At 37.8% G+C, this 24167-nt stretch overlaps 1 protein-coding gene across 1 annotated transcript in view; it reads left to right on the plus strand.

Annotated features, from left to right (window-relative positions):
* Nucleotides 1-24167, plus strand: part of LOC311295501 (NACHT, LRR and PYD domains-containing protein 3-like) — a 51032-nt gene that overhangs the window by 1314 nt on the left and 25551 nt on the right. Inside the window, exons 2-7 of the mRNA XM_084416929.1 lie at nt 1373-1489; nt 9909-10045; nt 12851-14763; nt 19547-19717; nt 20193-20360; nt 20813-20986. Coding sequence (XP_084273055.1) covers nt 12998-14763; nt 19547-19717; nt 20193-20360; nt 20813-20986 — 2279 coding nt within the window. The 5' untranslated portion in view covers nt 1373-1489; nt 9909-10045; nt 12851-12997. The remainder of the gene's footprint in view (nt 1-1372; nt 1490-9908; nt 10046-12850; nt 14764-19546; nt 19718-20192; nt 20361-20812; nt 20987-24167) is intronic.

A 24167-nucleotide genomic window follows, 5' to 3' on the forward strand; every position in this document is an offset into this window, starting at 1 on the left:
ACAGGTGTTTTCATTCTTAGGCTTGTCTTGTTTACACCATGAGAACTGTTTTCATAAATGAACACATCAGCAGATATACATAGCCAATACATAGCAATACATAGTCTGCTTCCAATGCTAATCTGCTTTAGTCATGCTTTCAAGACATTCCATCTCCATCTTTTTCTTTTTTTTTTCCTCCAACTCACAACTAGCGTCTTCTCTCTCTCCCGGCTCTGAGGCTTATTCATTTCACTTTTGGGGCCCTATCTTGCACCCAGCGCAATTGACTTTGTACACCAACGCATGTATCATTCCTATTTTGCACCCGCGCACAGCGGACTTTTCCCTCCACAGACGCACGTCAGAAAACTAGGAAATACATTTGCGCTCCCCGGGGGGGTTCAGTGCAAAGAGGAGCCGTGTTCTGGCGCAAACGTATTTTGCAGGTTTAGAAAACAATTCCGCCACTGACCAGGAAAAACCATTGTTGTGTCCATGAAAATGTGAAAAAATAGGCATAAATCTAGCTTACACATTTACCCAAATTATTATACATATGTTTAACCGAAGCTAATTTGGGTGTGTTTCTCCATCCCCATACAATGTCACTTCTCTGTCTTTTACGGCCCTGACGAGAACGTCGGTCTCCTTGGCTTTGAACCGCTCCTGGCGTGCGCCTGGCAAATCCGCCGTTATAATATCAATCCGCAATGGAACAAGCGCGTCTGCTCTTAAAGGGAATGTGAGCTGTCGCTCTGATTGGTTTATTTCACGTTACACCCAAACCACACCTATGAATAATGAAGCTACTTCAGACCAACCCATTTTAGATTTGTGTCGGGCGCAAGAGTAATTTATCCCGTCGGTATAATAGCAACAGCGCCCAAGACCCGCCCACAAAGTTACTTGTGTTTTGCGCTTGATATTGTTTCAGATCGTTAAAATAGGGCCCATAGTGTGAAAATGCCTTTACATTAGCCAAAAATGAAAATATAAAGCATGTTTTTTTGTATCAATTTTCGAAACATAAATTATGATTTTTTCAGTCTTAATCGAAGGTCCAACCAAGACTTTGCATATCCAAAAAAGTAAAAGGACTTTTAATACAGATGAATTTTTAGGATTTGGAGTAATATTCACATAATACACATATCATGCTGCTGCAGGAGCCTCATCAGCTTCTTGGAACGTCTTTAGAAGAGACTGATGAGAACAGTAAAAAACACGTGTCAGTTGTGGCCAATTAATGCTTCCCCGCCATTGACGGAATACGCCATCATTTAAGTGTTCATTGTTCATTTAATAGAGCATACAGATACACTTTAAAGAAGCAATTTGAAATGTGAATGTCCTTTTCAGCCTTTTTGTCTTATAATGTCTTTTTCATCAGCAAGAAGAGAAAGAGAGCATCATCTCCGATATCTAGCTGTGTTTCTATGAAGAGTAACAACTCCATTGGTCTGCCGCCTAATCTCAGTGATGGACCTGCTGTGACCTCTGACCCTGTGTGAGTATCATGTGCAACTCTGTATTTCAGTCCCCTGAATTCAGAAATTGAGAAGTGCCCTTTGACAGTCTCTGAGTGTAATCATGTAGGGTGGAACATTAACCCCCTGAGGTCGGCAATCACGCCGGCGTGATTTGCTTGGTTTTTTTCTTATCAGTTCAAACGAGAGTCCAAATACTCTGTTGACTTTGATCTTACAAACCAGTTTCATACATCAATCTCTCATGTTAAGTGTGTATTATTTTTGTGTATACTCACAATAAACACAAAGTGTTGTGCTTTTTGCCAAATAAAGAAAAGTAAACATGATGCGAGTTCTGCTTTCTCTCTGTCAGTGAAGTCAATTCTGAAACGCGTCCGAAAATGAACCATAACTCAGCGAATACTCAGTCAAACAGGCATACAGACACACAAGCATGAAGCTTAAATTCTCTTTTTTTAAATTAAGTAATTTTTATAAAAAACAAATATTCTCAGTTTATGTAATCTGTATGAAAAGAGCGAGATGTCAGTCGTTCTCATCTCAGCTAATTATTTTGAATGTGACCCCGCCCACGGACAGCGCGCGCTATTCAAACGCAATATGCATTCAAATGCAGAGTCAATACACGCAAACCTGTGAACGCCCCCATATCAGCTCGAGAAAACACATCAAGCTTATTCAGATCATTGTGGCGCTGTGAGGAATAATAATAATAATGGAAAATGTACCTCAGAAGTGCTTCGAGGAGCAACGGATCGAGAATACTGTAGTAAGTTTTATTCATTCTCAAGTGATGAATTTGTTTGAATCGGTTTGAATTTGAATCGCATTTCTGTGTGTGAATTAATGATCCGCTTTTAGCAAACTATATTGCTATACTGAGATGAGTAAAAATCGACTGAAATATGTTGAAATAAAATTTATTAGTATTTGTATTTGTATAAGCAACATATTAAACTGCAAATTAACATTTATATTTCTTATATAAACGAAAGACCTATGTTACAGACAAAGACAACATTTCGTTGACTAGTTTTGGATAGATTATACATTTTTACTGTAAAATAGACTGCCACCTCAAATAAGCTTTTGTTTGCCAATATTTGCTCATATGTTAAATATAGTATGTTTTGTCAAAAATAAAGTAATCAAATAATCAATCAAATCCTTAACTTTGAAATATGTATGATAAAATGTATAGCCTACTTTAGTTTTTACAAAGAAAGATTACACTTGAATTGTTGTTGTAATTGTAACCTTTTTAATAAAAAATATATTTACAAGGTAGATGTAAACAAACTATTAAAAGGTAAATATAAGCCTTTTCTGTAAATATTTTTTATTGTGTTTTATTAGTGACAAATTTGGGGAGAGGATACATATTCCAAAACTGAAAATACAGTATGAGAATTAACTGCACAATTACTAGACATGTTTTCCTTGGATATTATACAATTTGCAAGCACAATTTGTGAAAAAAAACAACAAAAAAAATTAGATGCTTCCAACTGTGAACCAATTTGGTAGTATATATATATATATATATATATATATATATATATATATATATATATATATATATATATATTGCTCTTGCATTCTTTCTTGTGGCACCTGAATGAATGGCTCATTAAGTATGCTACAAAGTTATTTAAGATTACAAAAAACTTTTATGCATTAAAGGTCCTTAGCCTTTATTCTTTAGAAAAAAAATATTTACTACCAAGTACATCACACTAATAATAATCATGATGTAAAGAACATTTACTGTAAATAAAGAATCAGCAAAGCCATTGATAAATATTATTATTTTTTATTTTTATTATTTTGTTATCGCTTCTCACTGTCATTTCTCTTTTGGATGCCCATGACAACAATCCTTTAAATATACAGATCATTATAAAAGCCTTTGGATATATTGAATGTTCAGAAATTCATACAACAAAATATTCTGGGGGCCATGAAACGTTTGTGAAAATTATAAATAAATAAAAATGCTGGCGGGGAAAGAGTTAAAGAGACCAATACCTATTCACTTTCCATGCTGACGATGTATAAATGTAGGCTAAGCATGAGTCTGATAGACACATAAAGATATAAGTTATAAGCAGAAATTAGAATATAAACATGGAGAAAATAACGATTTAAATACAGTTCACTCTCCAAAAAAAAGTAAATTAAAGTAATTTAGTGGTAAAGTAATTTAGTTCCAAATAAACTTTTATCGGACTCGATTTTATCACGACCTCGAGTTTAGGTTGGAATGCCAACAGGTTATCAGTCATTTTTATTATAGTTAAGCTACACATTTGATTATTCTATTCAACTCTTAACTTTATATTTTACTCGTTCATTAGGAATCTATGATTTAATGATTTGAGGTCCTCACGCCAGCCGTTTAACGCGGGTCTCACGATCACAAACTCATCAGTTTTGGTTACTAAACAGAGGTAATTAGCTAATATCTTAGATGGCCGCATTCACGCTTACTCTATCTTAGATATGTTGTATACCCCCCATGGATCTGCATACACTTGACTTGAATTAAAATAAAATTTTCTCTTGTCAGAGGTCATGACCACTACTACAGATATAAGCCGACCAATTTTACTTCTCTAGCTTTGGTTTGGTCATTCCTAGGGTTGGGAACCGAGAACCAGTTATTATCCTGAACCGGTAGTGTTTTTGAAAAAATACCCGGAACCTTGCGAAATTCCTAAGTTTCGGTTCCGAAAACGGTTCTGGTGCGCTGTGTGGGCAAGTGCTGGGATCCTTTAATAGCGATGTCTCACCTCATATTAAAATAGTAATGAATGCACTGAAAAGCCCTCGCGCTACTCGAATACGCTTTGCGTCAGATATTAACGCAGAGAGAGAGCGAGAGCGAGAGCGAGAGCGAGAGAGAGAGAGAGAGAGAGAGAGAGAGAGAGAGAGAGAGAGAGCAGTTGTCAACATGAAACAGCTTTACAATCACAGTATCGATATTTCTGTTACAAATATTCAAATGATCACAGAAGTACTGAGATCAAATTTTATAATTCGAGTATAGACACTGCAACCAAAATAGAGTAAATCACCTTTTGAAAGTCGCTGCCTTCAAGTAACGAGTTTATCGATTACATCTGATGTAGGGATGTCCCAATGCACGGTTTCACTTCCGATACGATACCGATGCCGCAGCTTTGGCTATTTGCCGATACCGATATCAATCCGATATTTATATTTTATTCTTGAACTAATACTACTAATAATAAAATATATATGGAAGCACTTTGCTCAATTAGCCACACAAAAAACATCTCAACTCAACTCAAATGGAGAACAAATACTTCTCCAGTATATAGTCCACAACAACAGTTGATAATGAAAGACTGCCACCCTTTATTCAAAAGGCCTTGAGATATGTTTGGTAATTGTACCTGAATGAATTTAAAATTAATTTGCTATATTTCAAATCAATATATTTGTTTCCTTAAAATTTTAATTAACTTTAACGTTATTCTCATCTGAATTATAAATAATTTATTTCTGTATAAAATAATACTACCATTAAAAACACATTTGATTTTCTTTTTTAATCAATGTAGAATGTGTAACTTAAAAATAAACAGATTAGTGCTCTGTTCTAGGACAAGAAATGAAAACCAATGCAATATGATGAATGTCCAAAAGATGAGAGAATTTTTGCTTTTAAACAACGTGTGTGTGTGTGTGTGTGTGTGTGATTTTGGTTGGGTGACAGTTGTAGGTTACAGTTTGACAAGAGTTTACAGTTTGACAAAAGCACAATGTTGTGTTTTACACAAATATAAGTAGGTTATATTATAAATAAGTAGTTTTAATGATGTCATGAACAAAATGACGGAGTGTGTTTTAATGTTTCCACTGTTCGATCGTGCCCGTGCCTCTCTCTCTCTCTCTGACACACACACACACACACATTCCAGAATTGCAATCTTCGCAGCCTGTTCATTTTGCTGCGTTCACACCAAACGCGAATAGAGCGTCAAATTTGTGTCTATCGCGTCTAGTTTGATGCTTGAACAGTTTGAATCCATTTGCGCGTATAATGATAAAGCGAGCGTTTGAAGTGAAATAGACGCGCGTTCAGAGCTAAGGCGGGGCTACAGATTAGGTGTCCCTAAAGAACCCGCATATGTGTATGCGCGTATCTAACAGTAGTTCCGCATTACATTAATTAATGTGCACGCGAGTTTTATTTATTTTTATACCGTGTATTCTCCATGTAAATCCATGCACCGAACAGTTACGCACGTACCGTTCAATACGAATACACGTACCATTCCATGAACTTCCTGTTCCCGAACTTCCCGAATGGGTATCGGATCATAGGTATCGGATTTTTTTTTCTTCTCCCCTCCGATATCCGATCTAGCGTTCTAGGCCAGTATCGGCACGATACCGATACCGTGGATCGGATCGGGACATCCCTAATCTGATGCTTCAAAACATTCATAAAGACGTCCGTAACTTTTTTGTGTTCAGAATTTGCTAAATATATACAATGAGCGAGTGCATCATGAACTTATCCTGAATTACTACGTTAAGCCTGCAATAAGCGTTTATACTCGGACTATAGGCTACTTTAGACTGGCGGATCGCAGCCGATGCGGAGTAGCCCAGTGCCTGCGTGACTCGTCATAGACATAAATAGAGAGAAGTAGCTCCGGTAACAATGTTCTTCCGCAAGACACATGCAGTTCTGTTTATTAACTGCTAGCGCTGATTTATCCAGTAATGAAACAAGTAAAGTCTTTATGAATGAATCATTCAAAACGATTTTAAAAATAATCTAGTCTACACACATCTTACATGGGTGTTCAAGCATATTCTACCCCTTCTGAGAGGGTATTCTCCACTGCTGGAGATTATACAATAAGCTATGAGAGGTCCCAAATTATTCTAGAGAATGCAGAAATGTTTATTTTCCTTCAGAAAAACGAATATTTTTTTGAAAAATTGCTTAACAATATGTTGAAATAAGCACAAAAAGGATTGTGAATTTTTCCCTTACTACTATTTTTATTAGTTGTTTTAATATTTTTTTATTGAATGGGAACCGGAACCGGAAAATTTCTTACAATTCCCAACCCTAGTCATACCATGGTTTCCCACGTACACTTAGCTAGAGTAATATTAAATTAAAACAGAGGTAAGACTCACCTTATTTAGTTTGGTCGAGCAACATTTTGCTGTCCTAAACGGAAATTCCCTTTTTAGTCTTACAGCCCAAGTACACTTGAATAAGTGCCAAATATTAGCCGGAACTCTAAAATCGCAGTTGGTGTGCCCTATGCTCCACTCAAAACTGGACTGTAGTCTGTTACTAACCTGACTCAGATTTGCGGTAACATACGCATTCGCATAATCTACTTTGGAAAATAATTTTAGAGCAAGTCAGAATAAAATCAAATGTAACAATTTCTTATGTCAGGTAAATGTATCATGCCAATTACATAATCAATTTAAAGATAATCAATACAAAACATCAAATGCTCAGAGATAAAGATGTATGCCTGACTGTTGAGGCATTTCTTTAAGTACTCAGACCGGGGCAGAAACCTATTTCAAATGGAAACATTTGCTAACAATGGGAATTTGCATTAATCACGGTCTCCAGAGTTTACACCTTTTGAGGACAGAATGTAATTTGCATGAAAGACCCACCCTCCTCTGTAAGCAAGATATCTCTAAACTCATAAAACCTTTATTAGCTTTTGGTTTACTTCTGTGGGGATGAGACCTTTGTACCATTCGCACTGAGAGATTTCAAATGATAGCAAACAGGTATAGTGTTGTATGATAATTGTTCATATTAAACCATCTCGATTTTTGGGTGAATTTGGGTGATCTCAGCATGAGGTAGAGAAGGAATGGGGGAAGAGGGGGTCAAGGGAAAGCAATGTAGATTAGGACGATACTGAGGTGAGACATGCGTCTAGGATGGGGATGTTAATTTCACAAGAGAGTTCAAAATGTTAATTTCCAGAAAGTCCTTTGTCTTCTTGGGGAGTGGTCGTTCCTCAACCAGACTGCCCGGCAGTGATGATGTGCTCCCTCAAAGTCATGACAAAATAATGCATTAAAAAATACTATGGAAGTCAATGGGATACATCAACTGTTTGGCTACCGACATTCTTCAAAATATCTTCTTTTGTGTTCAGCAGAAGGAAGGAATTCATACAGGTTTGAAACAACTTGAGGGTGAGTAAATTATGACAGAATTTTCATTTTTAATGAAATGTGCCCCCTCAAGCAGTCATGACAAAATAAACAATTGCCATCAGTTGCGTTACTGTATGGTTATTTAATAATGAGTTAAAAAGTTTTATGTGCCCCCTCAAGTAAAGTCATGACACAATGATGTCACAAATCATTAACTAATATATGAATATACATTTACACTAAAAGTGCCATCCTTATTCACCTCTGGTACAAAAACCAAAGATACAAATGATTTGTTGTTCTTTTGTTATTTATATAAGTAAACATATATAGACTTATAAGCCCATAATATAAGCCCAAACATACCTGTAAAGACACACATAAGGCATGTTTACATGTAAAATAGGGCACGTCCATAAGCTAATGCTAATCGAAGCATATATTGCGGCAAGACCACCTAAATTGCGCCACTAATGAGTGTCTCATCAGAAACAAACCCTACTACAGTAGTTCTGGTAAGAAAAGTAGCTATGACTAAACATAAATGAACTATAAAAATCAGAAAACGGTTGGGATCAAATAAAAATGATTAGTGGTAGTTATTAGTCTATTTTCCATGTTTGATTAGTAGGGCTGGGGTAAACGATTATTAATTAAATGATTAGTCGGGCGATTATTTTATTGATTAGTCGACTAATCTAACGACTAATTGGAATTAATTATCCTGTCTGTTATTTGCATATCTCTGTCGAACCGTTACTCCAATGGATTTCAAACTCGACAGCTGTCTGTGCACGAGTAAGTGCAGTGCCAAGTTTGACGTTGTTTGGATGAGAAATGCAAAAGATATCATCGGTAAAAGAAGCACTCAGAAGGTTGTGGTTTAAAAATAAACATTCTGGCATAAACACTCTGTCAGCTACAATGTTTACTTCTGAAAAATATAGTATAAACGTGATAAATCCATTTTGATTAATTTGAGTAAAAAATGTGTTTTCTTTACCAAGAAAGTGGCAAGATGAAAACCACTATTTTCTGTTTCAAACTTTCACATAGCATCTTTAGGTTATAATAACATAAATAATTCAAATCCAGATTTAGATTTTCAAAGATTTATTATAAAACTGATTATTTTTCCCCAAAAATGCAATAAATTCATGACACTTTTTTTTTTTTTCCAAAATGCAATTAATCCATTGAATCAATATAAAAGTTATTTTTCATATTGAAACTGTTGAAAATACACAATAAAGTAAGTTGATCCACATATGACAGCCTCTGAACTCGGTCAATACTAATCTTATATACAGGCACGTACTGGACTAAACATATACATTCAGTCAGCCTCAGCCATCGTTACAAAATACCTCCTGAACTTTTTTGACGGTGATCAGCTGTAAAATGGCTTGGTCCTGCTTGGTTTTCGTTGACTAGAGTACAAGAATTGAACGTTTTTTGAAAGATCCCCTGGGGTTAATGTGTCAGCATTCGACAGAAGTTTGACACTGTCGTGTGAGAACAAGCAACAGTTGGCATTCCTCTTCCTCCCGCGTGCCTCATCTTCTTAATCTCCTCACGTAAATGATTAGATTTCGATGGCTTACGTTTCTTCCCTACGGCAGAAATCACCACAGGTTCATCAATGCTGTCAAATGTATTAATTTTTTTCTTTGTTTGTTGATCAAAAAGTACAAAGTAGATAAGGAAAACTAGGATGCCGGGTGTATTCAAAGCGCCGCCGTTAATGTTTACAATGCGTGAAATGGTGCGCTGTGAATGGTTGAGCGGATTTATCGCATTCTGCAGAGAAAGGAGACAGGCGTTTGTTGAGGTTTGGAAAGAAAGGGAGAAAACATGACAGAATAACACGGCGGGCAGTGTGTGTGGCGAGCTGTACCTCTGGGAATGGTGCCAAAAAAATAAATAAATAAATAAAGAAGCGTTGACGCAAAAAATATGACTCTGGGTTCGGGCCGAACTCCGGTTAGTTCCGAATAGTTGGTTAAAGTATGCATTTTAAGGCAATACTGTTAACAATGGTAAATGTTACTGTTAACAGTTGTTAAATACCTATGTTTTGTTGTTAAATATCTATGTTTTCATAGGTATGTTATTTACCTATGTAAATACCTATGTTTTCTTTTTAAAAATATATGTTATACAAATTCTAGCATTGACAGGTGTTCATTTAATAGAGCATACAGATAAACTTTAAAGAAGCAATATGAAATATGAATGTCCTTTTCTCAGTATCATCAGCAAGAAGAGAAAGAGAGCAGCATCTCCGATATCTAGCTGTGTTTCTATGAAGAGTAACAACTCCATTGGTCTGCCGCCTAATCTCAGTGATGGACCTGCTGTGACCTCTGACCCTGTGTGAGTATCATGTGCAACTCTGTTTTTCAGTCCCCTGAATTCAGAAATTGAGAAGTTCCCTTTGACCCTCTCTGAGTGTAATCATGTAGGGTGGAACATTTTACACAAGAACCAAAGTTGTACATTAAGATTACGATATATTATCTCTGCATTACAATCCTTTAGCTAGAAAGAATAAATCAACTGATGTTTTTTTTTATTTTAAATAACAAGTACATCACAGTAATAATAATCATTATGTAAAAAAACATCAACTTTAAAGAAATTTTCAGCAAGGCCTTGATAAAAACATTGTTTTTCTTTTTTTTGTTAGTGCTTAAAACCTGTTAAGCTGCAACCCCACTTTTGAAAAATCCCCAGAAATGACATACCCAAACTGAAACAGATACAGTTCATGAACCCTTTGCACTAAAAGCACAAGTATGATCTCATTTGAAAGCTGACACCTGGCAGTTTATTGTAAATGTAGAATTAATTATTGTCATAATTACAAAAATTGTTATAAATAGCTTCAAAGTTTTGTAAAGTTATTAGAAATTAATTTTTATGAAACATCCTCATGAAAATAAAATGGAAGTTGGCACTGTAGCAATCTAGAAATGCACTACAGCTAAAGCCATATGTCTAAACATTCTATGTTTAAAATCTGAAGATAATAAGTCCAAAACTCTGTATTTAGTTAAATGTTTTTCAAGACCATGTCAAATGACTTTATTTTGATTTGACGCTAAAATGCTACTGATGTTTATTGTCATCTTCTAACCATCTATCCAGTATATTGTCTCTATTGTTTTGTGGTGCAAACGATCCCCATTCAGTCTCAGTCTCCCCTGCACACATTCACACCTCTCCAGCCTGGTTATGGCTCGAAATATGCATTTCTTTTGTCTGCATTATAACTAACGACTGGCTATTCACAGGCTATTCATAGGGTTTCAGTCCCTAATTTCTTTTCTCAAAGTTCACCTCACATTTTAAACTGTATCAAATGCATTTCTTGAATAAAGACACATTTCAGGTAGCATTCAAAAAATAATAAAAGTATAACTTCTAGGTAGCAGGTGCACCCAGGGCTAGCTAGCATGTTAGCTTAGCACACCATCAATACACGACAATTTATGAGATTAAAACCATGTTTGTGCTCTAAACTTACTTTTTAACGCACGTTGAGTATTTTAAATAATCTTCTGTGATCTAATTTGGCTTCAGATAAAAAAATCTGACAGAAAATATACTATTGGATAGTGTTCTGCACAATGATAGTCTATATAGATTAGCATTACATTATAAATATAATCTATTATTATGAAAATACCTGGCATGGCTTGAAAAACACAGGTAACTCAAATATCAGTGCAATCATCTTTATTGTCTTAAAACCATCTTTATCTGCATGTTACAGCGCGATCTCTTGTTAGCTTTGTGTGTATCAGTGACGTCCTGGAATGTCACATGATCATGGCTCTTCTTCATGTTCTATATATGGACTATTACTGTGCATGTAGCGCCCTCAGGCTATTGGTATGAATTAAAAAACACAATATCAGAATACCAAATGCTCATAAAGATTACATCGACGCATTTGGGTATAAATTCAATAAATATTATTCCTGTCTATAGAAATATGATGTAAATCTATGAGAATCTATCAATATTTCTCCAAATCTGCACATTTTTGAGCTAAAGCCCTGAAGGACGTTGTTTTGTGTATCGCTGTCATGACGACAGCACCGAGTTTTTTATGAATGAAAGCGGCTGACGCGCATAATTCATATTAAAGGTATCGACTCATTTTTTCATTTCATAACTCCTGACACAAATTAAGACATAACTGTCACTATGAGTTTCTCAGAATACAATAGTGGTCAAATACTGAAACTTGAGTATTATATCTTTTTAATTATGTATAGTTTGTCAAGGTATAACATTAAATCTGATAGTAATTTTGAATTAAATAAATAAATAACGCTTCAGTGCGCGGGCGCACTGGCAACGGTTAACAGGTTAAATATAAAGGTAAAAATATACAGGTCATTATTTGCCTTTAAATTCCTGCTGTGCATCATTAATCTACAGTATATAATAAACAATATTGGTTTTAGAACAGAACCTTGAGAAACTCAAGAACACAAAATTGGGTTACATTTTATTTTGATGGTCTGCTTTAGACATTCTGTTGACTATAGTAACGTTGCACTTACATGTCAACTAACTCTCATTAGAATATTAGTAGACTGGTAGGGATACTTTTCAGGTTGGTTGAATAAATTGATGTACTTGCAAAGTTACTTAGTCAGTAGAATGTCTGTTGGGGAGCATCAAAATAAAGTGTTAGCAGATATTAAGCAGACAGTCTAATAATACTATAATGACTGATAGTTGACATGTAGGTAGCCTACAGTGTTACTTACAGTCAACAGAATATCTAAAGGGACCAACAAAATAAAGTGTTACCATAAATTAGCCACAAAAGCTAAACTCTTAAATGGACACTTCTTTCTAAATGTTGCATGTTTTTAAATAAGATTCAATACGTTTTCCAATATGACATAAAAATATTTTCTCTAATTTTATAAAGATCTGTCCTATTTATTTTTGTCTCTGTGTTCATCTTAAATGTAAATGCAATATAAATGTAATATAAATGTCAATAATGTCTTTTCAGTGGTGGGAGAGCTGACCAGGGGTGCGTTTCCCGAAAGCATCGTTGGCCAACTATGGTCGCAAGTTCATCGCAATGTCCATTGAACTCTATTGGTAACGACGGAACTTGCGACCATAGTTGGCCAACGATGCTTTCGGGAAACACACCCCAGATCAGATATGTGTCTTGTCAGACCAGTACATCCTCCTCCTGTCAGAAACACATCAGTCATCATGACACAGAAGCAGCCCTGCAGCTCGATTCTCTCCAACCAGTGCATGGTGATCTTCAGAGAGTCAAAGACCAGCACAAAACCAGCATGAAGAACAGATATGAGAGGATTTTTGAGGGAATCAAACTACAAAAGAATCAAACCCTCCTGAACAGGATTTACACACAGCTGTACATCATAGAGGGAGAGAGTGAAGGAGTGAATGAAGAACATGAGGTGCTACTGATGGAGAAAAGTTACAAGACCCTCCAAGACACTCCAATCAACTGCAATGACATCTTTGATCCTTCACCTGAACCTGGATATGAGGAGAAGAGAAGAGAGAAGAAAGACCAAATCAAGACTGTTCTTACTAAAGGCATCGCTGGAATTGGAAAAACCGTCTCTGTGCAGAAGTTCATTCTGGACTGGGTTGAGGGAAAAGCCAATCAGGATGTAGATTTCATGTTTGTGCTTCCATTTAGAGAGCTGAACTTGATTCGAGATCATCAGTACAGTCTTCACAGACTTCTGCTGGACTTTCATCCTGAACTTCAACATCTGGACTCAAAGATTTATGATGAATGTACATTTGTGTTGATCTTTGATGGTCTGGATGAAAGCAGATTGACACTGAAGTTTTCAGACAGTGAGAAAGTGTCTGATGTGACTGAGACTTCATCAGTGGGTGTGTTGATGTCAAACCTCATGAAAGGAGATCTTCTTCCCTCTGCTCTCATCTGGATCACCACCAGACCTGCAGCAGCCAATCAGATCCCATCTAACTACATCAACCGTGTGACAGAAATTAAGGGATTCAATGACCTTCAGAAGGAGGAATATTTCAGGAAGAGAATCAGTGACAAGCGTAAAGCCAGCAGAATCATCTCACACATTAAAAAAGCAAAAAGCCTCCACATCATGTGCCACATACCCGTCTTCTGCTGGATCTCAGCCGCAGTGCTTCAAAACATCCTGAAACAAAATCTTAGATTAGAAATCCCTCAAACTCTGACTGAAATGTACATCCACTTCCTCCTCATTCAAACTCATATGAGGAACCAGAAGTATGAAGAGAGAGATCCAGAGAAAATCCTGCAGTCCAACAGAGACGTGATTGTGAAACTTGCTGAACTGGCTTTCAATCAGTTGATGAAGGGCAATGTGATGTTCTATGAGGAGGACCTGAGAGAGAGCGGCATAGACGTCACTGATGCCTCAGTGTATTCTGGGATTTGCACTGAGATCTTCAGAGAGGAATCTGTGATTTATCACAGGAAGGTTTACAGCTTTGTACATCTGAGCTTTCAGGAGTTTTTTGCAGCACTGTATGTGTTTTTCTGCTATTTACACAAGAAGAGTGAAGTTCTGAAAATGTTCCTCACAGGAAAGTCCAGAACTCAATGTGAGAATATTCCTCTGGATCTGTTTCTGAATGGAGTAATGAATAAAGCTTTGAAGAGTAAAAATGGACACCTGGATCTTTTCCTTCGATTTATTCATGGTGTCTCACTGGAGTCCAATCAGAGACTTTTACAGGATGTGCTGATTCACACAGAGAACAACCCAGAGAGCAGAGAGAAGATAATCTACAGCCTCAAACGAGGTCGAAAAAACAATGTCAGTCCTGAAAGATGGATGAATCTGTCACACTGCTTGATTGAGATGAAGGATAATTCTGTTGTTAAAGAAATGCAGAGGTTTTTAAAGTCTACAAAGAAAAGCAAAAATCTTTCTCTTGCACAATGTTCTACTTTGGCAAACCTGATGTCAGAGGAGGTGCTGGATGAGCTTGACCTTAAAAAGTACAAATTCAAATCAAAAGAGGGTCGATGGAGACTGTTACCTGCTGTGAGGAACTGCAGAAAAGCTCTGTAAGTGTGAAAATATGAAGATACAGTAGTTACATTTGACATGTTGATGATGTATTATGATGAGTATTATCTGGGTTTGTGTTCACAAACATAAAATATACATTATTGCAGTTAAGTATTGTATTCATTCTCTACCAAATTAATATACATTATTGCAGTTAATCTGAAATAAATATCTCTTATCTCCATAATACAAAAATACCTCAATACTAAATCAGTAAAAGTAATAGAAAAATTTGACAGAACTTACAAATCATTTTTTATAAATCATATTTTTTTAAATAAACTCACTTGACCAGCATGTTCCTGCCCTGCTTTTACATCCTTACTGAGATGTTTGCAACATTGATATTATTATTATTCATTACAGCGAGATGGTCTTTCTGCTAGGCCTTAGGCCTGTCGCACCTCCAACGGTGCCTTTGGTGGACTATGCATGGCAGAGGCGTCCTCTTCTCTGAGGCAGGCCTAAACCTGTCCGCATACCACAAGGGTTTGCTACAGGGTCTTCAGCTGGGGACCACCGCTCATTGACGTTTCGCCCCTTAACCCAGAACATCTCATGGTGGCGGGGCAGTGAACAGGGACGTCTCCCTGACACCCCCTGCAGCAAGCCCTAATTAGATCTTACACACCAAGCCTTATCTTGTCGCTTCAGCCAGAGCCAGTGACTTGCTTTCTCAGCTTCCTCAGAGAGCTCTTTGGTGGATCTGCTCAGTGTGGCTCCCCGTAGTCCCAGGTCCTTGAGCAGACGTGATGTTGATCTGCCCACAAAGCCTCTAGCTCCCACCTCCACCGGGTACAGCCTCACACTCCATCCACTTTCCCTGCACTCCGCAACCAGATCTGCATACTTTGCCTTCTTTCTTTCAAAGGCAGCTTCCAGTCCCTCCTCCCATGGCACTGTCAGCTCGATCAATATCACTGACTTCACAGCTGCAGACCACAGCACCACGTCTGGTCTTAGGGTAGTGCTGCATATGTCCTGTGGGAACTGGAGCTGCCTTCCCAAGTCTACTTCCATCTTCCACACCGCCCCTGGTGTTAACAGCTTGGTGGGTTGTCTCTTGGTGGTATGCATTACGTGTTCCCCCTGCCTAATGAAGTGGATCCTGCATTGGCTCCCTGGTGGACTCTGGTTGTTTGCCTCCTGTCGACTTTCCTCCAGCACCTCTGCCAGCTTCCTGAGCACTTGGTCGTGCCGCCATCTGAGCCGACCCTGTGTCAGTGCTGTTTTACAGCCCGACAGAATATGCTGGAGTGAGGCATTGATGGTCCCACAGAGATTGCAGGATTGCTCTGTTCCAAGCCATTGGTGGAGGTTTTTTGGGCTCGGGAGGGTGTCGTACGTTGCCCTAATAAGGAAGCTAAGCCGAGCCTGTGGCAGTTTCCAGAACTCTGCCCAGCTGATTGCTCGGCTCGCAACACCCTCCCAAGTTGTCCACCGCCCCTGCTGCCCCTGTACCACAGACCTTACTCTGATCTCCTCCTGCTCAATCCTGGTGACCTCTGCAACAACAAGGTCCTTCCTCTCCTTCCTACTTGCCTTGGACCATGGGATGGGTGGCTTGCTCCATCCAAGGCCTGCCCGCCCTGTCTGGACCATGCCCACGACTTGCTGATGTTGCAGTCTTACCATCACCTTCTGCACCTCCTCCTTGGCCCTCCACTTCCTTCCAGTCTCAACTCTGGCATTTGCATCAGCCACTGTCCTGTCGGAAGAGTCCCTTAATTCCATTACCAGCCTTGCTTTCTCCTGCCTATAGCCCAGGGTGATGGATTTCAGGGGTAGCTGAAGTGAGTTCAATCCATACAGGCCAGTAGCTGAAAAGCACCGTGGTAGGCCAAGCCATTTACGGATTAAGGAGTTGGCTTTTGCCTCCATCCGGCTTACGGCTGATGAGGTGACTTCGCACAGCTTCAGAGGCCACATCACCCTTGGATACAGGGTGAAGTGATAACACCACACCTTGTACTTTCCTGGTAACTGGCTTGCGTCAATCTTGGATAGGCCTTCTGACAGCTGCAGAAGGATGATTTTCCCCATATCCTTGTCCGAGAGACCAGATGTATAAAGTCTTCCTAGGCTTCGGATGGGCTGATCCACGATGCGGGGGATGTCTTCCCCACTGATGGTGAAGGTGAGTCTGTCATTTCTCTCCCCCTTTCGCAATGAGAGGCTCCTTGACTTCTGTGGCTTGAACTTCATCCTGGCCCAGGTGATCAGCTCATCCAGCCTCTTAAGTAGCCTAGATGTGCATGGGGCAGTTCGTAACAGGCAGGTGATGTCATCCATATAGCTCCTTAGGGGCGGGAGCCTCTGGCCTGCAGACAACCGGACCCCACCCACCACCTGCCTTGCCCCAATCAGGATGACCTCAAATGATGCCACGAAGAGGATGGGGGAAATGGAGCATCCCATTGCGATCCCTACTTCCAGTTGTTGCCAACAAGTGGTGAACTTCTTCATTGCAAAGCACATGTGCATGTCTTGGAAGTAGTTCATTATCATGGTCCTGATGTTGTCTGGGATGTAGAAAAATTCCAAAGCGTAGGCTATGAGCAAGTGTGGCACTGACCCATAGGCATTGGCTAGGTCTAACCATATGACGTGCAGATCTTTCTTCTCCCTCTTAGTGGTCTGGATCTGTTCCCAAATCATGGAAGCATGCTCTACACAGCCAGAAAAACCTGGAATCCCAGCTTTCTGGCAGCTGGTATCAATGTAGTTGTTCTCCATGAGGTAGATGGACATTCTTCTTGCCATCACGGAGAAGAAGATTTTCCCCTCCACATTCAGTAGAGCTATACTCCTGAACTGCTCGATGGTCTTGGCGTTCTGTTGTTTGGGAATAGAGACTGCCACTGCCCTCTGCCACTTAGATGGTATGGTCTGTTTAGTCCAGGTGATTCTCATCAGGGTCCATAGCAGCTTCAGCACTCCTGGGCAGTTCTTATACAGCTTGTACCTCCTGTCCATTTGATTCACAGCTTATTTCGAGTTTTGACCTCGACAACCCAACTGCATTTACCGCAAACAGTCTAAACTAAAAGATTATTTTGGTAATTGTTCTACACATTGTCATATAGATAACCTGAAAATACAGTAGTTTATCAAGGTTAAATCTTGCTAACCACTCTTACTAAAAAAAAAATGGGGTAAGCACACTTACATTCTCATTTTAAGAGGTGTTAATGTGGTTTGATTTGTTTACATTAGTTAATGTATTAGACTAACATGAACCATGAGCAATACATTTGTTACTGTATTTATTCATCATTGTTAATCTTAGTTGAACAAACAATGAACAGCTGTATTTTTATTATGTTTCTTCACACAGTGCATTAGGCTAACTAATGTTAACAAGTACAACTTTTGATTTAAATAATGTAGGCTACTAATAAATGGTGAAATTACCATTAATAAAGATTAATAAATGCTGTAGAAGTGCAGTTTATTTAATGTTAACTGATGTAGTTAACTAGAGTTTAATAAAGGGAACCTTATTGTAAAGTGTTACTGATTTGTTATATACCAGGTCAGTGTTGGACAGATCAGTTGTTTTAACTATTCATTACATGGAATTGGTTCAAAGGAGTCATTAGTTTGCGAATCGGACTTGTCATTAGCGTACCACGACATAGCCTAGGCCATCGCACAAGATTTGTGTCACAGAAAACATTTCATATTTGGATAGGTTGGGTATTGTTTATTGAAAGTGTTTTTTATGTCATCTGACTCCTGAATAGGCGGAACATTGTTTTTTAAATGTTTTTCAGCACAATTCACATCCAGCGGTAATTCAGAAAAAAAAAATATCCAAATGCTCCACGTGAAACTTTGGTCTTCTGATCTTTTACCATTGTGTCAATTCTCAATTGCACCGCCACAAATTATTCTATGTGTGGGAAACACTGGATTTGATGAAGCAGAGATGCTGATTTTTGTTCAGAAAACCTACCTGCTTGGCTATTGGTTATTGTTAGTTTTTTAACATTGTTTATTGCTTTTGTTTTTAGGCGGTTTAAAGTAGCCATGCAAGTAGCTCACCATTTTTTTTTTTAATTCATGTGTTTTTTTATTCATGTGTTTCCCTTCCCCCTTGAAAATGAATCTCTTCTCTGATGGCGTGAACACCAGTTTAGTAGCGAAACAATAAGTATGTCTAATAGCCAGATGAGTTTCAGTCCTTCCCCTCCAGCAACCTGTCACATGTGAAAGGATCACAGCAATAAGTTAATGACAACAGTCTAATCCAATCAATCCCTGATGAACGAAACCAAGTCCTGCCCTACTTTTTTCTTTTTTTTTTTTCTCATTTGAGTCTAACAGTAACAGTCCTATTCAGGTAGGGAATATTGAATAGTCAAAAATAAAATAACACTGCATGATCTTTTACTGTATAAATTAAATATAGATTACTCCTTATTAATGCTAAAAAAGCTATTCAGTCTAGTGCAGTAAGTGTTTTTTATTTTGTTTTTTAATTAACATTAAGGGCACAGACTGCAGCAGGTATATTAGATGGTTGTCACGTTAAGACCTGATGTACATGATGCAGATCTGACATGCATCCATTGTTCTCCCAACTCTCCCAACGTTAATTTAAGACTTTTTTTTTTTTTTTTAAGTAATTTAAGCTGTGCTTACAAGGACACGGCCATTTCAACATCATTTTGTTTTATGTAAGGTCGGCTAGAGAGGGAAGTCTTAAGTCTTGTAATCTTTTGGAGACACCTGCTCAATAACATACCTTTTCACCTAAGTCCTCTCTGTTTTCAGATTGGCAGACAGTAAACTCACTGTTCAGCACTGTGAAATTTTGGCTTCAGCTCTGCAATCATCAAACTCCCCACTGAGAGAGCTGGACTTGAGTAACAATGACCTACATTCTGGACTGAAGCTGCTATGTGCTGGACTGAAGAGTCCAAACTGTCAACTCAACATACTGAGGTTTGACTTACACATTGATTTTTTTTAAAAACAATAATGTGTGATGTACTCTTTTAATAAATGTACTCTATATATTCCAGAGAATATAGAATGTTATTTCATGTGTTTTTGCTTGTACAGCATACAGTGCAAGATTTCTTTCACATGTAATTGCTTTCTCGGATTCATAAATCTTTTATAAAAAGGATGAAAAAGACATGATGATAGTGTGGCCATTGATTAATTATTTATTTTCAGTTACCTATATATGCTGTTGTCATCGTTACTTTCAGATAACTAACTAACCAGTTAATTATTTATATTAAGCTACTCTATATAAAATGTTGTCTATTACTTTCAGATAACTTTTGATATAAATATTTACATTCATGTTCTATGCAGACACCTTATCAGAAACATGAAATGATGCACACTGTGCTCTCAAACATCAATGTCTATCTATAAAGTGTGTAATTATTATTTTTTCCCATATTAGATTGGCTGGCTGTAATCTCGCTGATCAGCACTGTGAAACTGTGGCTTCAGCTCTACAATCATTAAACTCCCCGCTGAGAGAGCTGGACCTGAGTGACAATAAACTGCATGATTCAGGAGTGAAGCTGCTCTCTGCTGGACTGACAATCTGTCAACTCAACATACTGAGGTTTGACTTTACACATTGATTTTATATATTTTTTTATAATAATGTGTGATGTACTCTTATTAATAAATGTACTCTATAAATATTCCAGTATTATAAAAACAGCTAGAATATATTCTTCTTTCATGTGTTTTTGTATTTATAGTTTATAGTGCAAGTTTTCTTTCACCTGTAATTGCTTACTCATTCATAAATATTTTATAGTCAAGAGTTATTGCAAGAAAATAGTATGAAAACAAACTTGATGATAATGTTGCAATTGATTATTTATTTTCAGTTACTCTATAGATGATGTTGTCATCAGATAACTTACATATTTATAAATATTTACATTCATGTTCTATGCAGACACCATATCAGAAACATGAGACAAAGCACACAGTTCTCTCAAACATCAGTTTCTATCTATATAGAGTGTATGTAATTAATTATTTTAATTTTTTTACTGTATTTAGATTGGCTGGCTGTAATCTCACTGATCAGTGCTGTGACATTGTGGCTTCACTTCTACAATCATCAACTTCCTTCCTCAGAGATCTGGATCTGAGTAACAATAAACTGCAGGATTCAGGACTGAAGCTGCTGTTTGATGCGCTCCTGACTCCAAACTGTCAACTCAATATACTGAGGTATTTAGGGGGGTATTTTACTGTTCTGTGTAAATTATACATGGATTATATAAATGTTGCATGTAATACTGACATATTAAATAATATATTTTTTAAAAATGTCTGTTTTATAGAGATGAATTGAGTATCAGAGCACTGAATAGACACATCTAAATATATTTGTGATTGCAATAAGTTCTGACCTGCTTCTAAAAAGAAAAATACCTGAAACGCTAAGCCCCGGGATTGCAGAAGTTTTTTTGAAGAAACCCTACCATTCCACATGAAGGTTTGCTTTGAAGCTGCAATTTTGTTTCCAGACTCTGTTTAATTATTGCACAGAAAAAAGACATCCGAACAGTTATCTAGATACAGAGCCTCTTGGCGCGTTTCCCAAAAGCATTGTTGGCCAACTATGATCACAATTTCCATTGAAATCTATTGGTAACGACGAAACTTGCAACCATAGTTGGCTTTGGGAAACGCACCCCTGATTGGTTGAAGCTCTGATCTTCTTAATCAGATCACGATGATCACATGTTAATGTCAATAAACACTAAACATAGCCACAGACTCATGCTCAGCTCACAAGGACTGCGAAACTTTAGGAGATTATTTTTGAATGTCTGTTCTTTGAAATTTAGCACATAAAAAAAAAAAAAAAAATGCTATTATTTCATTGTTTTTCCACATAATCGGTCCATAAATGGAACGTTGCGACTTCCGACTCATTTCGCCAGATCGGGTCACATATGTTTAGAAATAGCTTCATTACGGCAGTACTAAATCTTTTTTTTTCACCAATTTTGCATGGTAAATGCATGAACTCAACTGTACATTAAAATAGTCAGGGGTTAAACTCTATTTTGTTTTGTCCCAGCTACTGTATAAATTCAAAAGGTCTTGAGATAAAATATCAAAACATGACCTCACACTCTAAACCAGAGGTCTTCAATCCTGCTCCTGGAGAGCCACTGTCCTGCAAAGTTTAGTTCCAACCCTAATCAAACACACCTGAATCAGCTCATCAAGCACTTCAGAATCACTTGAGTATTCAAAGGCAGGTGTACTGAAGCAGGTTGGAACTAAACTCTGCAGGACAGTGGCTCTCCAGGAGCAGGATTGAAGGCCCCCGCTCTAAACTAACAAATATGTTATAATACACTTAATAAACTTGTATTCAACTTTGAAAACAAAAAGATAATGATAATTTTAACATGAACTGCTGTTGTTAAATCTGTTAATCTTAATTTTCTAAACTGTTTCAGTATTTCAATATTTCAGCTTATATAGGCCTACCTGCTTATTTACAAGCCACCTACAATCCAGTTTAGTAGGTGCAGTGAAATTACACCTATGTAAATTAGGCTGATTATAGATTATCATTCATTGACAAAAATTGCATATTAGCGTCAAACAAAATGGTTAAAGGGTCATGAAACCCTAAAACTCATTTTTTGAAATGTTAACAGATCTGTACAGGAAAAGTGTTTTTTATTTGTTTTTGTTTTGTTTTGTATTGTTTTTCTGAGCTATTTTTTCCTTCCGGATTAAAAAGCACAGTTAAGAAAAGTGATATCTAGTAAATGTGTTAGTTCGGAGTGGTGATTGGCTGCTGTGTCTATGTCATCAGTTTCTGAGCTTTTCTCTGCATTATTCATGAGAATGAGCTCTTTTAATCCAATCCCTAGGCTGTATTTTGCATGAAAACACATTACAGTGGATAATTTAAATGTTACTAAAGACTGTTTTACTGTTCCTTCACTTCTGCCTCTTCAGCCTCTTCTTCTGTTGGGATACATGTGTCATAAGTGTATGCTTACTCAGTACTAGGGGTGTGACACGAGATCTTGCAAGACTAAAATGTGATGAGATTTCTCGTTGAGTGAAAAGGTGTCTCATGATATTGCCAAGACGGCACATGAGGCAGAGGGTGAAATTAGCATAGAATATGCCAACACTATTTTTACACTGATTCCTGGAAGACTGGTTGCCCACAGAAGGTGTTTCTATGTGTGTGAGAGAGTGTTTGCTCGTGTGATGTGAAGGAAAAAACTGAATGTGATGAATCTTTCTCTGAAGTGTCCGTGTATTTGTCCTTCACACTTTCAAAGTAGAGTTCTAGAGAGAAAGCTTGTAATGTAAAGGTACCGTGGGAAGAAGAAGGCAAAACAAACAAACATTGAACTACAGTTATGCCACCTAAAAAAGAGATGGACGAAATTAAAAAGTCGTTGGATTCCTTAACAGAGGAGCTAAATGCAATGAAAGAGCTGCATAAACAACCCAGAGAGACCTCGATGACTGAGGATATCGGAGAAATCAGGAAGTCACTTAACTTTCTATCAGGTGAAACTAGCGCCATTAAAGAGCAACAAAAACAACTCTTACATCTAATGGAGGAAGTTAAGGAGTTGAGAAGACAAAACACGAAAAAGGAAGAAAGAATCTCTGACCGGGAAAGAAGGGTGGAAGAACTGGAGCAGTATTCCAGAGTGAACGATGTTGTTGTGACTGGCCTGAAAGTTAGGCCCCGGTCTTATGCCAGAGCGGTAGCTAACGCCGGTTTAGAGCCGGACGAGCAGGACACGATCTCCGTGGAACATCAGGTGGCGACCCTCTTACAGTCCAGAGGAATAACGCTGGACGTGGATGACATCGAGGCCTGCCACACGCTCCCGCAGAGGAGAGACAGCGATCCGCCAGCGGTAATTATGAGGTTCGCGAACAGGAAGAAAAAGATTGATCTACTGAAACAAGGACGAAAACTAAAGGGGACTAATGTCTTCATGAACGATCACTTGACACGGAAGAACGGGGAAATAGCACGCAAAGCCAGGATCCTGAGAAAGCAAGGCAAAGTCCAGAGCACTTGGGTGAGGAACTGTAAAATTTTCATTAAGCTAAATGGGTCACCGGAGGAAGCAAAGGTGTTGGTTGTCAGAAGCATAGAGGAGCTAGCCAAATATGACTGAAACGGGAGTGGCATCTCAGAGGTAACAACAAAACATTCTACATGTATACAATAATACCCAATCCACAAGAGGTCACTGAACACAGTGATTATGACCCAGAGAATATTATAGATCCTAACACTATGTTTTTGTCAGATACTAACATTGACTGCCGCTACTATTCTGAAAATGATTTTAATGCTGTTAACACCAAAGGAAAACTATCAATAATTCATTTTAATAGCAGA

This window comes from Rutilus rutilus (genome assembly GCF_951802725.1).
Source record: "Rutilus rutilus genome assembly, chromosome: 1".
Lineage (NCBI taxonomy): Eukaryota > Metazoa > Chordata > Actinopteri > Cypriniformes > Leuciscidae > Rutilus > Rutilus rutilus.